We start from the raw sequence: 12,820 nt of genomic DNA on the forward strand, positions 1-12,820 counted from the left end.
GTAGGGGTGGCGGAAGGAGGCGAGAAGGGGCAGTGGGGGAGGCGGGAGGAATAGCGGGAGGGGAGGAGGAGGGGGAGCGGAGGAAGCAGAGAGGGGAGGCGGGGGGGCAGCGCGGGGAGACGATGTGGGAGAGGCGTGGAGGGTAGGCGAGGGGAGATGGGGAGGGGGGGCGGAGAGGTAGAGGAGGAGGTCGAGGGAGGAGGCGGGAAGGGGGAGCGATGGTAAAGGAGGCGGGGGGGCTGCGGGAAGGAGGAGATGGCGGGAGGGGGGCAGCGGGAGCAGCTAGGTGCTCAGGCCATACACGTATCTAGGGGCAATCTTCACAGGGCCAATTTTCACGATGACTCATATAGCCAATGCATGGCCCACACGAGAGTAGGGGCTCTTGCTTGGTTAGAGCGACAGTGCTTTCAAGCACACTTGTAGGATCCTCTAACAAAGGGATGGCTATTTGAGACACTGGTGAGGTTGACAAACCATGTATGTAGCACTCTCGGGGGGGGGGGACCTATCGGCGACTAAGTGGTGGAGAGTCGAGAGGCCACAGGTGATTTTGTGATCCAAGATGACTCGGAGTAAACCTCGGTTCCTCATCAGATCGTACTGGCGGAGTTCGCTATGACCCCAGTGCAGATTGATGCCATCTTCCAGACAGTGACATATCTTCACAGGGTTTGGGCCTTGCCTAGTTGGAGACTACCGAGGGTGGCACTAGAGTCATCTAGACGACTAGCGGCGAGAACGGGGTTTGCAAGGCTTGGTATGCACGCATATCTAGATGGTTGGCTAGTCAGGGTATCCAGAATGACTGCCTCCCTCACTTCTAGTACAGCTTGGATGTCCCATCCTTCCAGAGAGATCAACTGTATCATATGATTAGATCTACTCTAGCTCTACACATCACGGACTTGAGGAGGGCCAGAAGTTTCGTGCCAAGATCTAGTTCTACCATGACCATTTCTTGAGAGTATCAAAGGACGAGGTGTGTAACAAAGGTGAAATTTACTTGGTAGTTTCCAACATAGGCAGCCTTTAAATGGCTTGTAAATAAATAGTACTTTCAGTAGGGGAAGCCTAAAGTTGCCACGTGGCATCCTAGGATGGCTATCCCATAAGCATAGATGTATTTTTGCCCTAGCCTATACCTATATAAGGGGGCCCTTCTGTCCTTTGTACTCATCTATCACACATTTCATTCTTGAATGCAAGATAATAAACTCTCATGGATAGCTGAGTCTTGTTTGCTCCAAGCTGAACTAGGATATCACCCTAGCTTGTTGCCTGTGCAGCCCCCACAAGCCAAGGTCTCTCACATGGATTCCAGGTACTCTATGTACATGATTAGTTGCTGTCCTATCATTCTACTCCTTGTTGCTACTATGATTTCTGCCAGCTGTAACTAGTGATTAGGGCAGATTTGACTAGGCTGTAGACTACCTTAGTTACATTAGTATCAGAGCTCCGCGGGTCTTTAGAAATCCAGTATAGCTGCTTATGCTTGGGCACTGATGACGACATAAGTGTTGCTTTGCTTGCTAAGTATGTCTTCCTTTTGTTTTTCATAAAAGTTTTTGTTTACCTCTTTTTTCTTCTCTTTCATTTTCTCTTTTATTTTTTTTGTAGATTTTTGATCTTTAGAACAACAAAAATTCTAAATTTGTATGATTGGACTTATTCTAGTCTTACAAAGGTATATAGTATCAGAGCTGCTTTCCAGGGATTTTTGTGGGGAAATCATATTATTTTGTTTTGAAAATCGAAGCATCTTATCTTGAGCCCAAGAGCTACCTCTGTGCAAAAATTCATTGCGAGAGGTGCCCTAGATTCTGTTCTGCCACGTGTCAGGCTGCTAGAGGGCCAAAATTTCAATTTTCTCAGACTTGCAATGTCCACCTGATCAAAGTCCCTAGATTGCAATGTCTACCTGATCAAAAGCCCTAAGATATCCCAGCGAAATTTCTAAAACTAAGCCAGATTGGACCAGGTTTATGTGGCTCAGGCAGAAGTGGAAACATGCAGCGATTTGGCAGATTACGGCGCCAAATTCTGTTTTTCCTGCATATACTGAAGTGCCTCAGCTGCTGCAAGGCCTGCACCAAGTTTGGATTGAATTAGAGTGCATTTGCCCCTTCATCTACCTCGAATTTGATGCCTTGCTGGCAAAATTTAGGGTTTTCTTGTGCTGCAGACACTGAAAATTGGGGCTTTTCTGTTCTACTGTCATTCTGCCCTATTCTATCCTTCCTATCCCTAAATTGCAGCAATCATTGAATTTTCTCTGTTCAGAAGTCTGAAATTGAAAATCTGGCATCTGTGCAATTGGCTTTTGCCATGTGGACAGTGTATGCAGTCAGAAATAACTGCACAGGCAGATCCAACTAAAACACTGATCCTATTTCGTGACTGGGCAGAGTTATTACTGTTCAAACAGTGCTTATAAGCTTCCATATTGGGCAGATAGTAGTTGAATAGTGCCTCGTAGAATTCTTCCAATCAATTAAGAAAGCAACCAGTTGGCGGTTTAGATCCCATTCCTGAAATGGACATTGCTGCTGATGCTAATAGATCTGGGGGTGTGACTATTCTTGGCATGGGATCAACAGATTGAAGGAGGGAGTCCTAATGAAGTTAGCACTATGGAGGGTCCTTCACATATGCCTGTTTCCCAAGGTTTGGATCAGGATGGTATTGGACCATTGAATCCTATATTGCAGGCACTCAAAGAAATTACCTTGGAGATCAAATGGGATGAGAATGCAGAATTCTTTTGCTAATATGACGAGGAGACTTGATCAGCTCAGAAAAAGTCAAGTTCAAGAAGGGAAGAAGCCCATGGAAGAGATTAGAGAAGATGATTTAGATCATGATGACGTCTATCTTGCTAAACCTTGAGGGGATCCTACTGGATTCATGTCATCAGCCAGGAAGGCCTTCTATTCAAATGATGTGAGGAAGCACTCTAAGGGAGGCTATGAGGGATCACTCTAAGGGAGGCCAGGAAGCACTCTAAGGGAGGCTATGAGATTGGCTGAGCTCTAGGAACCTAAGTACAACGTGAAGGAGAAGGATGTGAGCATTGGACACATGGACAGCAAACTGGGAGCATACTACATGTTATCAGGACACCCAAATACAGCTGTCTTGGATTATGCTGTCCAAGGAGACTTATTTGCTTTGGATATGGGTCCCATAGACATTGTTCTAGGCAGTGAATGGCTGACAACCCTTGGTGAGATTACCATGGATTTCAATCACATGTTTATGAGATTCTTCCATAAAGGTAAGGATATATTTTTAGAGGGCTATGTAGCACCCAAGTTGACTGTCATTTCTTCCAGAGACCTCAAGAGTGTTTGTGCAGTCTATGCATAGTAGCTAGTAGCTAGTCCCTGCTATGCGTGATGGAGTTTATGGTTTTCAATCTTGTGAGTGACTATCGTGAGATTGAAACTGCACTATGTTGTGTTTTTAGAGGGTGAGTTTGGGAATGTTCCTGGATTCATCTAGGTATATGCTTCAGCCGTATTAGCGGACATGCAAATTTCACCTTGTGAAGTTTTCGTCTAAGTTGCGGCCTGCTGGTATTGCGATAATTCTTTCTATCTTAAATGGTGCGTTGCCCTATCAGCTAGATTTAGATTTAGCTGCTCGTTTGGGAGAGACTAAAATGAAATCGTTAAACTTCACAAGCAATTGTAGGTTGAATGAAGAGATTTGGACTACTTTTTGATTAGCCTTCTCCTTTAGTGCTAGCCTTTGTCATGGATGAGTTTGCCCTTCACTTGTAGGGTGCTGACAGAAACTCAGTATGAAGACTTTGTATAAATGGATGCTCAAGTTTGTGTGGGTGTGTGGATTCGTATGTGTGAGAGCATATTTTTATACTATGGTCTACACCCACTGTTGGGCGCTGATGACGGCAGTGGGGATGTCATAGGAGCTAGTCCCTGCTATGTGTGATGGAGTTTATGGTTTTCATATAGGATCGAGGCAGGGAGAGCCACAGGAACGCATAGGGAGCAAAGGATATGCAGATTGTGCACATTGGCAAAGGTAGAGACAGAGGAGCACTTCCTATGTACTTGCTCAATATACTATGAGATCCGAGGACGGTACCACTGTCACTTCCAAAAGGGACATAGTTTCAGGCCACTCTCCTGGCGGATCCACATTTCATGACTAGGTTTGCATTGGCCTTTATTGATGGAGATGCGGCGGCACAGAGAGACTTTATTGTAGTAGATCAGGCAACAAGAGTTAATAGTGTCCCTTGGAGGTTGACCGTGCGCAGCGACATGTCATAGACTTCTATGCTTTCGAGTCAGCCCAGGACACAGTCTCTACTCAGAGGGGATCATCTGAGCACTCTTGATATGGTCCACCAGATAGAGAGATCAAATAGACCACGCCCCCCGCTAACTATGAGAGACGACCCGATAGATACAGATACGAGATATCTTTGCAGCCCACAGGTTAGCCACTATGTGACTTGGTTATGTATCATAGCTGCACGAAACACCGTTTCTTGCGGCCGAAACGGAAACTGAAACGCCAACCGTTTCCGAAACAACGTTTTTGTTGCTTGTTTTTTTACATTTATAATATTTTTCATTTTTTTAAAAAATAAAATTTTTTTGGGCTTGTCTAAAACACCCTCCAGCCTCTCCATTCTCCTCTACCCTCTCCACTCTCCTACTCTAGCCTCTTCACTCCCCTACCCTCCCCATCCTCCTACTCTAGCCTCTCCACTCTCCTATCCTCTCCTACTCTCGCTTCTCCACTCTCCTACACTTTCCTACCCTCTCTTCTCTCCTACTCTAGCTTCTCCACTCTCCTACCCTAGCCGCTCCATCCTCTTGCTCCTCTCCTCATTCTCTTGCTCTCTCTCCTCTTTCTCCCCATACTCTCCCTCATCCTCCCGAGTCCCCATACTCTCCCCCCCTCCTTGTCATACTCTTCCTCCTCCTCTCCATCCTCCTCCTTGAGTCCTCCTCCTCCTCCTTCTCCTTATACTCTCCCTCCCCCTTCTACTTATAAATTTATTTTTACACATAAATTGTACCATATTGCCGTTTCTCGTTTTGCCATTTCGGCTCAGCTCGGAAACTCAGTTTTCGACGTTTCTGCCGTTTTTGTTTCGGCGTGCAACTATGTTCTGTATTTTGAGTACTAGCTTTAAGTACTAGTTTTCGAGTTTGAGTTCTCGTAGCATAGAACTCAGCAATAGTGGTCACCCGTCCCATAGACCCTAAAGGGACTTTCATACAATCATAACAGATCATCTCTCTCTCTCTCTCTCTCTCTCTCTCTCTCTCTCTCTATGATTGGTCTCTGACGATCACCACCTGCACATGTATACTGTATCTCCCCCCTCTGCCCCATTTTTGGTGCCCCCCCCTTCTTCTTCTTTGTATCATCTGGAGGTAGACACATATTTTTTGTATCAGGACTAGACACACAGTCCTTCATAACCTCTTTTTTGTAGAAACGGTTGGTTGGCCCATTTTGAGACCACCACCGTTATGCTCATTGTATCAGTTATCTTTAGTCTCATAGACCTTCACGGTCTCCCGAAGACTTTAATAAACTTTCTTTCTTTCTTTCTCTCTCTCTCTCTCTCTCTCTCTCTCTCTCTCTCGGTAATGATATGCCCTTACTATACTCACATCCGGAAAGCATTTAGCTTTCTTCTCGAGGGACATAACAGACTGGCTGATATGCTACATAGCGGGTCACCCCCAGCTTTAGGAACGTTTGTCTATAAGCTTTTCAAGCACAGGAACTCACCTAAGACATAAAGGTAGTTTCTCTTAATACCCTCCCCTCCAAGGGAGGAGTCTTTGTGCACAAGGATTTTGTATTGCTTAGGTCCCATAGGCCGATTTTTTGGTCTTCAGAGGACGATAATATCTTCTTCTTCTTCTTCTTCTTCTTGAATTTTATTTCCTTATTTTTACTTGTTTCTTCATTTTCGCTATCCAAGTTTTTGTTGTTTGGGTTGCAATTTCGATTCTTAGGTTCACCCAAGAGATTCGGGAATCTTTTGCAACTTGGTACTAATAAGAACAGAAGCGTAGCTTTGCTTACTAATTTTTTTAATTTAAAAATTCTCATTTACTCATAATTTTGATTAAAGTCGCTTACAAACTCCCTTCTTTCCTTTGATTTTTTGCTTGTTTAATAAAAAATGTAATTTGTAAGATTGGATATTTTCTAGTCCTATGAAGATATACTATTGTCGAATCTACTAATATTTTTCATGTTTGTAACAGATTTATGCAACTATCTCACCCATTGTCCATCTTGTGAACATTGGAAATGAAACCAGTGGTATAGAGTCACTTGCAAATATCACTGTATGTTCAAGGCTTTTTTTTTTTTGCTTTCGAATAAATTCTAAGGATGTTTGTTTATGGCTCCATATGTGTATGTGTTTGTGTGTGTGTGTGAGAGAGAGAGAGAGAGAGAGAGAGAGAGAGAGAGAGATGAGGTGATATGATATGACATGATGTTATGATTGTATGCTAGAAACCAATAGAATCTATGGGATAACACAAGTTAAAAAATTATTCAATTGTTTCCCTATACCAGCCTTTGTGCTTGGTCGACACTTACTAGTAAGTGACCACTGGAATAGTTCAGGTGAACCAATGAGACAAGGAGGTTAATCCTAAGATTGCTTTCTTTGTCTACGCTCCTAAGCTTGTGGTGGGAGCATAACACCACCAACTTGCCCACCCTCCCCCCTCGTTTGGCCTCTCTCCATGTAGCTTGTGCTGCCCAGAGGCTGCCTCCCCTTCCTCTCTCACCTGGTCACCATCAGCCCCCTCCTAGTCCACTCATTTCGCCTTCTCTCTAAGTAGCTTCTACCTCCACCGGTTGCTCCAACAAGAGCGAGGCGCTACTATTGTCGGCCCATCTAGACCTGATGTCTCTAGGGTCTCTTCCCTGCTATGTTTTGATGGAGAGGTCTACAATGAGTACGTAGTGGACTTGAAAAGGCACCACTGTGAGTTAAGTGGCAACTTGCAATACCTTTTCACTTGAATTGACAAGAGAATTTGTCACCAATTGGTATTTCTCACAAGAAATAAAGAGGAGCCTTTATCAGATTGACTACAGTCAAAGAAAGTTGACTTTTTAAACTAGAATACGTTTTATCGCCACAAGGGACAAGGATTAGTCCAAGAACTAGGTATATGCATGCATTCCGCTAACCTTTAATGGGTTAAAGTGTTGGTGTTTTGTAGGACTTGAAAAAGTGCAAAAGAGCTCGCAAATGATGGAGCAAGTGCCAAAAAGCAGGTCCCACAAGGCCATAAAGCACCAGGGAGATGGTGCCATTAAAGAAGACCCCACGGGGTTCTAGAAAAAGCTTAAAAAGTGCCCCACGATGGGCGAAAAACAAGAAAGTCGATTTTATAAAGAGTAGCTATGAAAAGCAGGTCTGGCTTTTTGCTAGCCCAAGTCTATAAAAGAAGTACCTCAGGGCTCCCGGATCATTCAAGAGTTGTACTCAGTGTAATGCTCTTTTATTAGCCAGGTGTACAAAGTTTATTCTATTGCAATAAAGACCTTCGGGGGGGTCCAGACCTTATTTCTGGGCCCTAATGTGTGTGTTCTTTGTTCTCTCTCTCCCTCTCTCAGCTCGTTTTGATTCCCAGAAGAAATTTGCTGCTTCTCCTCGTCAGATGAAGCTATTAGATGCTGTTTTTTCCTTTTCTCTATGAAATTCGAAATCTATCTTGGTGATTGTCTGCTGCGAATCGAAGATCCAGGATGCGTTTTTACCAGGAGTGATTTGTTTTTTGGGTTTCAAGGCTGATCACCAATTCGTTTTAGGGTTTCAAGACTGATCACCAGTTCGTTTTAGGGTTTCAAAGCTGAATACAAATTCGTTTTAGGATTTTTGGTTTGGTTTCAGTGGTATCAGAGCGAAGGTTCACCACTTCCCTTGGTGGTGACAATTCAAGAACATGAGAACTTTGTGGAAGAGCGACTAATCTGCACGGATAGATTAAGTTGTTGATTCTGCAGTCTTATCGGAGGGGAGAGAGGCCCGTCAAGCCTCAAAACAAGTCCAGCCTTGATCTATTTCCACTCTTGCGTACATCATGGCCAACGCCAAGAAAGCACGAGAGTTGTGAGACTCTGGATTGATACGAGTCCCCAAACCTCGAGGGCTTCTCTCTGCTAGTCCACCCAGCCACGGATTTCCCCTGGAGCCTCCTTTCTTTTTTGGCTCCCTCTAGAATCCTCCCTCCTAGCCCACTGCATGCCATGTGGACTTCTAGATGCCAAGTGTCTTTCTAGGGGACCTTAGTCTTTACCTCTTCTTGGCATCCCTTTCTAATGCTAAGTCCCGCTTGTTCCTAGCCATACTTAATTACATCCACCGTTGCAGTGTCAAGCCCTCTTGGTTTCCCGCCTCAACATAATCGCACCAGTCGACTCCGGGATTATGGCTGACGTAACATTCCCTTCCCCTTAGGAATGGTTTACGTCCTCGAAAACAAATTTGGGAAACCTCCTCTGGAGACTACTTACCCTTTCCCATGTTGAACTCTCTTCAGTTCTATCTTTCCACTTAACCAGACATTCTTTCCACATGGTATGTCGCGTTCTTTTTTCTTGTGTATTTAAAATTCTTTCTGGTTCATGTGGTAAAGATGCGGGTTCAATGAGTTCAACTAGGACTTCATTTCCAATGAGATTATCATCATCTCCTAATTTTGTTTTTAGCCTACTAACATTAAAAACTGGATGTACACTACATCCCTCAGGTAAGGCTATTTTATAAGCAAGTTCTCTAATCCTTTTAAGTATTGTGAATGGTCCACAATACCTAGGAGACAACTTCGGACATTTACCTGTCTTTAGAGATTCTGAAGATTCAGGTACCTTAAGGTAGACTTTCTCATTTACTTCAAACTCCAACTTTCTACGGTGGGGGTTTGCATAACTTTGTGCTCTATCTTGAGCTCTTCTTATACTATCTTTAGCTAACTTAAGCGTTTGATTCATATCCTCAAGAAAGTCTTTGGCCACTTGAACCTTCTCTTTTTCGAGTCCCACTGTCATTGGGGCTCTTGGTTGAAATCCATACATCATCATGAATGGACTAAAACCTGTAGCTGAATGTTTGGCATTGTTATATGCAAATTCTAATATGGGCAGATACTGTTTCCAATTAGTTTGCCGTTTACTTACATATGCTCGAAGCATGTCCTCAATGATCTGATTGACCCTTTCAGTTTGACCATCACTTTGTGGATGATCCGCGGTGCTCATATTCAATGAAGTTTCCAACCTCTTAAACACAGCGCTCTAAAAATGGCTGTTAAATTTGCTATCCCGATCACTAACAATATTGGCTGGTAGCCCATATAGTCTATAGATATGCTCCACAAATAGCCTAGCTAATTCGGGAGTTTTAACATCTTCACTGGCAGGAATAAAATGAGCCATCTTGGTCAACCGATCCACAACTACCCACACAGAGTTGTGCCTCCTGTGTGTCCTAGGTAACCCCACAATGAAATCCTTGGAGATGCTTTCCCATTTGTCAGATGGAATCTCCAATGGGTGTAGGAGACCTCCTACCTTAAGGCATTCAACCTTGTTGACCTGGCATTTTTGGCACTTCAATACATAATCTTGGACGTCCTTACCTATTCCAGGCCAAAAGAATTGTCTTTTCAGAAGCACATATGTCTTCTGAATTCCTGGGTGTCCAGCACTAGGACTATCATGGCATTCAAAAAGGATTTGGCGCCTAATGTCATTATCTTTCGAGACACATAGTCTACCCTTGTAGAGCAGGTAGCCATCTTCTTTAGTATATTTTTTCCACTTGAGTCCTTTATCACCAACCTGTGGTGTATTGCCATTTCCATGCGACTCCTTAGTGAAAGCCTCTCGATTTGTTGGATCCCTATTTTTAATTGCTTTCCATATTTCAGAGAAGTGAGAATCAAACTCACATTTCCCCTTTAAGGATTCTAGGAAATCATTTTGAAATTGAGTAAAACTCAATTCATTAACAATTGGCATTCAGCTAAGAGAGTTAGCTACCACATTGAACTTTTCTTTCCTATCTGTCAATTGTATATCAAACTCTTGCATTAACTCAACCCATCTAGCTTTTCTACCTTACTTAATGCTCTCCTGAAATGATCTCAAATTTTGCACCATATAAATAGTGCCTCCACTTTTTCAAAGCATAGGCTATAGCATATAGTTCCTTCTCATATGCCGAGTAATTCGGTTGGGCACGATCTAACTTTTTGCTCTCAAAAGCCACTGGTCGACGTTTTTGTATAAGTACCGTCCCAACAGCAAAATGACTGGCATCTGTCTCAACCACGAATGGTTCATTGGGATCCACTACTTTTAAGACATGAGTGCCGCTATAGCTACCTTTAATTTTTCAAAACTTATCTTTTGAGGTTCATCCCATATGAAGGTGCTTCCCTTCCCCTTAAGCTGGTCTGTCATCGGAACATCAATTTTAGCGTAATCTTGGATGAATCTCCTATAGAATCCTGACAAACCTAAGAATATCTGTAATTCTTCTAGATTTGTAGGATGTGGCCATTCCAATATAGCCCTTACTTTGTCAGGGTCCATACGAACCCCTTCTTGGGATATTATATGTCCCAAGTTTTTCACTTCTTTTGCAAAGAATTCACATTTGGATTCTTTAGCAAAGAGTGAATTATCTGGAAGCAGTTGGATTTGGCCCTTCCTAAGATATTCCGTTAACTGTCTTTTGACCTCATGTTTCTCCGTTTGACTAAGCCTATATGGGGGTTTACAAACAGGGGTAGATCCAGGAATTAAATCTATTTTATGATCTACTTCTCTCTTAGGAGATAAACGATAAGGTAAATCAAACGGAAAAGCATCTTTAAATTCAAACATTAAATCATTGAAAGAAGATTTATACTTTTTAACATTATCTAAAACAACATTACTTCTTTCTGATGTAGAAGACATAAAATCACCAATAAAAGTAAGATCACAAAAATATACCTCGCATTCTTCTTGGTGTAGTAGTCGTTTCAATTCCATCGAACAAAAATATACCTCGCATTCTTCTTGGCACATCATGTTCTCCTTGAATCTGGAAGACTCTACCCTCTTTTTCAAACATAATGGAGTTATAAGATAACTCCTTTGTAAGCTATGCCCAAGACTATACAGCCATTCTCGACCAAGCACTACATCTGTTCGGTCGAGATGCATGATTTGGAAATCCAAGGCATCCTGATAGCCTTGAATATCCACCTCTATACCATATATCATGGTGTCCCAAACTTTTTTATCACTGCACTTCGCTAAAGAGACTACATATTTATGGGCACTGGGACTCTAAGGCAATTTTAATTTCTTAACTAACGAGTAGTTCAAGAAATTATTTGTTGCACTATCATCGACCATCACTCTTACTCTTTGCTCCTTAATTTTTCCATGCATCCTCATTAAATCATGAGGACCAGAGGTGGGCTGCCACATTGGAGATGATAGAAAGCACATGTGGGTGCTACCCTCATGATAGACCTCTACCTCAGTGTACTTTTCAGTACCATTAAGTGGCAACACTTGCACTGCATGCACTTGGTTTTGTAGAGGTCTATATGGGACTTTAGCTCCCGATGGTTTATTTTTAGGACAGTTTCAAGCAGCATGGTCTTTGCCCAAACATTTAAAGCAAAGATTTTCTTGCTTGGCTCTTTCATAATCCTCTTTCTTCAAGAGAGGATAATTTTGTGTTTGAGGTTTCTTAGGTGGTGCCTAAGGAACCTCCTTCTTAAAGGCCCCTTCCTTTTCAAATTGAAAAATTTATTGAACTTTGGAACAAAACCTGTTTGCTCTGAAGTTCCAACTCTGAATTTCCCCGTCGTATCATCGTATATATGGGCATACTTAATGGCTTCCTCAAAGGTTTTAGGAGAATTTCTTTTCACCTCAACCTTATAAGTGTCTTTGAGACCTCTCACGAAACCCCTTATCTTTTGGAATTCATCAATTCCCTTCAGCTTAAGGACCACCTCCCTGTAGTTCGCTATGTACTGGACTAGAGTGTTTTTACCCATAGTGCAATTATCCTAAGTCTCCCATGCTCTTTCTAATTCATTTTCCGGTGAAAACTCTTTCAGGAAGGCTTGTTCAAACTCAATTCAATATCTAGGAATTCTATTACTTTCCCTGAGGCTCATCCACCATTTATAGGCTTTATTTCCAAGGGAAAGACTTGCTTCCACAACTTGATTTTCAAGAATTGTATTCCTGAGTCGGTGGAAGTCTTGCCACTTTTGCAAGAACGTATTAATCGAATCTTTATTACGATCCCTTTCTTCCCCATTGAAAATTGGCGGTTTTAAGTCCTTAAGAATATTCGATGTTTCTCTAAGTCGAGAGGTAGCCCTCTCAACTTGATTAGGAGGAATTGGTGATTTTTCAGTAATAGATACCGATTGAGAATCGGTTATCTTAGTTATAGCTTTAGCTAGGGTTTTTAATGTTTCGCTGATAACCCCTAGTTGTGTTTCTATATTTTGCATTCGAGTTTCAAGTTTAGTGAATTCCGTATACGGAATTTCATAATCACCGTAATCAATATCCTCCATTTCCACATTATTCTCTTGATTTTCAGTTTGTACCTCCTCATGTGTTTCCTCTCCGACTAATGCTTTTCCCTTTCTAGTCCTTTCCTCGGCCTCCCTAATCTTACCATCCCTTTCTGGAGTGGTCATTATAAAGACATATATTTTTCAGAAATTATAAAGCAAAGCGCTTTATATCAGAGAGATGCCCA

The 12,820-nt window shown here is 42.5% G+C and overlaps 1 protein-coding gene across 6 annotated transcripts in view; it reads left to right on the forward strand.

The window, feature by feature from the left end:
- Positions 1-12,820, forward strand: part of LOC147901718 (transducin family protein / WD-40 repeat family protein) — a 72,129-nt gene that overhangs the window by 21,061 nt on the left and 38,248 nt on the right. For all 6 annotated transcript variants that reach the window (XM_087374523.1, XM_087374524.1, XM_087374525.1 and 3 more), the window contains one exon: positions 6,273-6,356. In XM_087374523.1, coding sequence (XP_087230649.1) covers positions 6,273-6,356 — 84 coding nt within the window. The remainder of the gene's footprint in view (positions 1-6,272; positions 6,357-12,820) is intronic.

This window comes from Dipteris shenzhenensis, chromosome 5, assembly GCF_047967505.1.
Source record: "Dipteris shenzhenensis isolate YYH24624 ecotype China chromosome 5, Dip_SZ_1.0, whole genome shotgun sequence".
NCBI classification, from domain to species: domain Eukaryota; kingdom Viridiplantae; phylum Streptophyta; class Polypodiopsida; order Gleicheniales; family Dipteridaceae; genus Dipteris; species Dipteris shenzhenensis.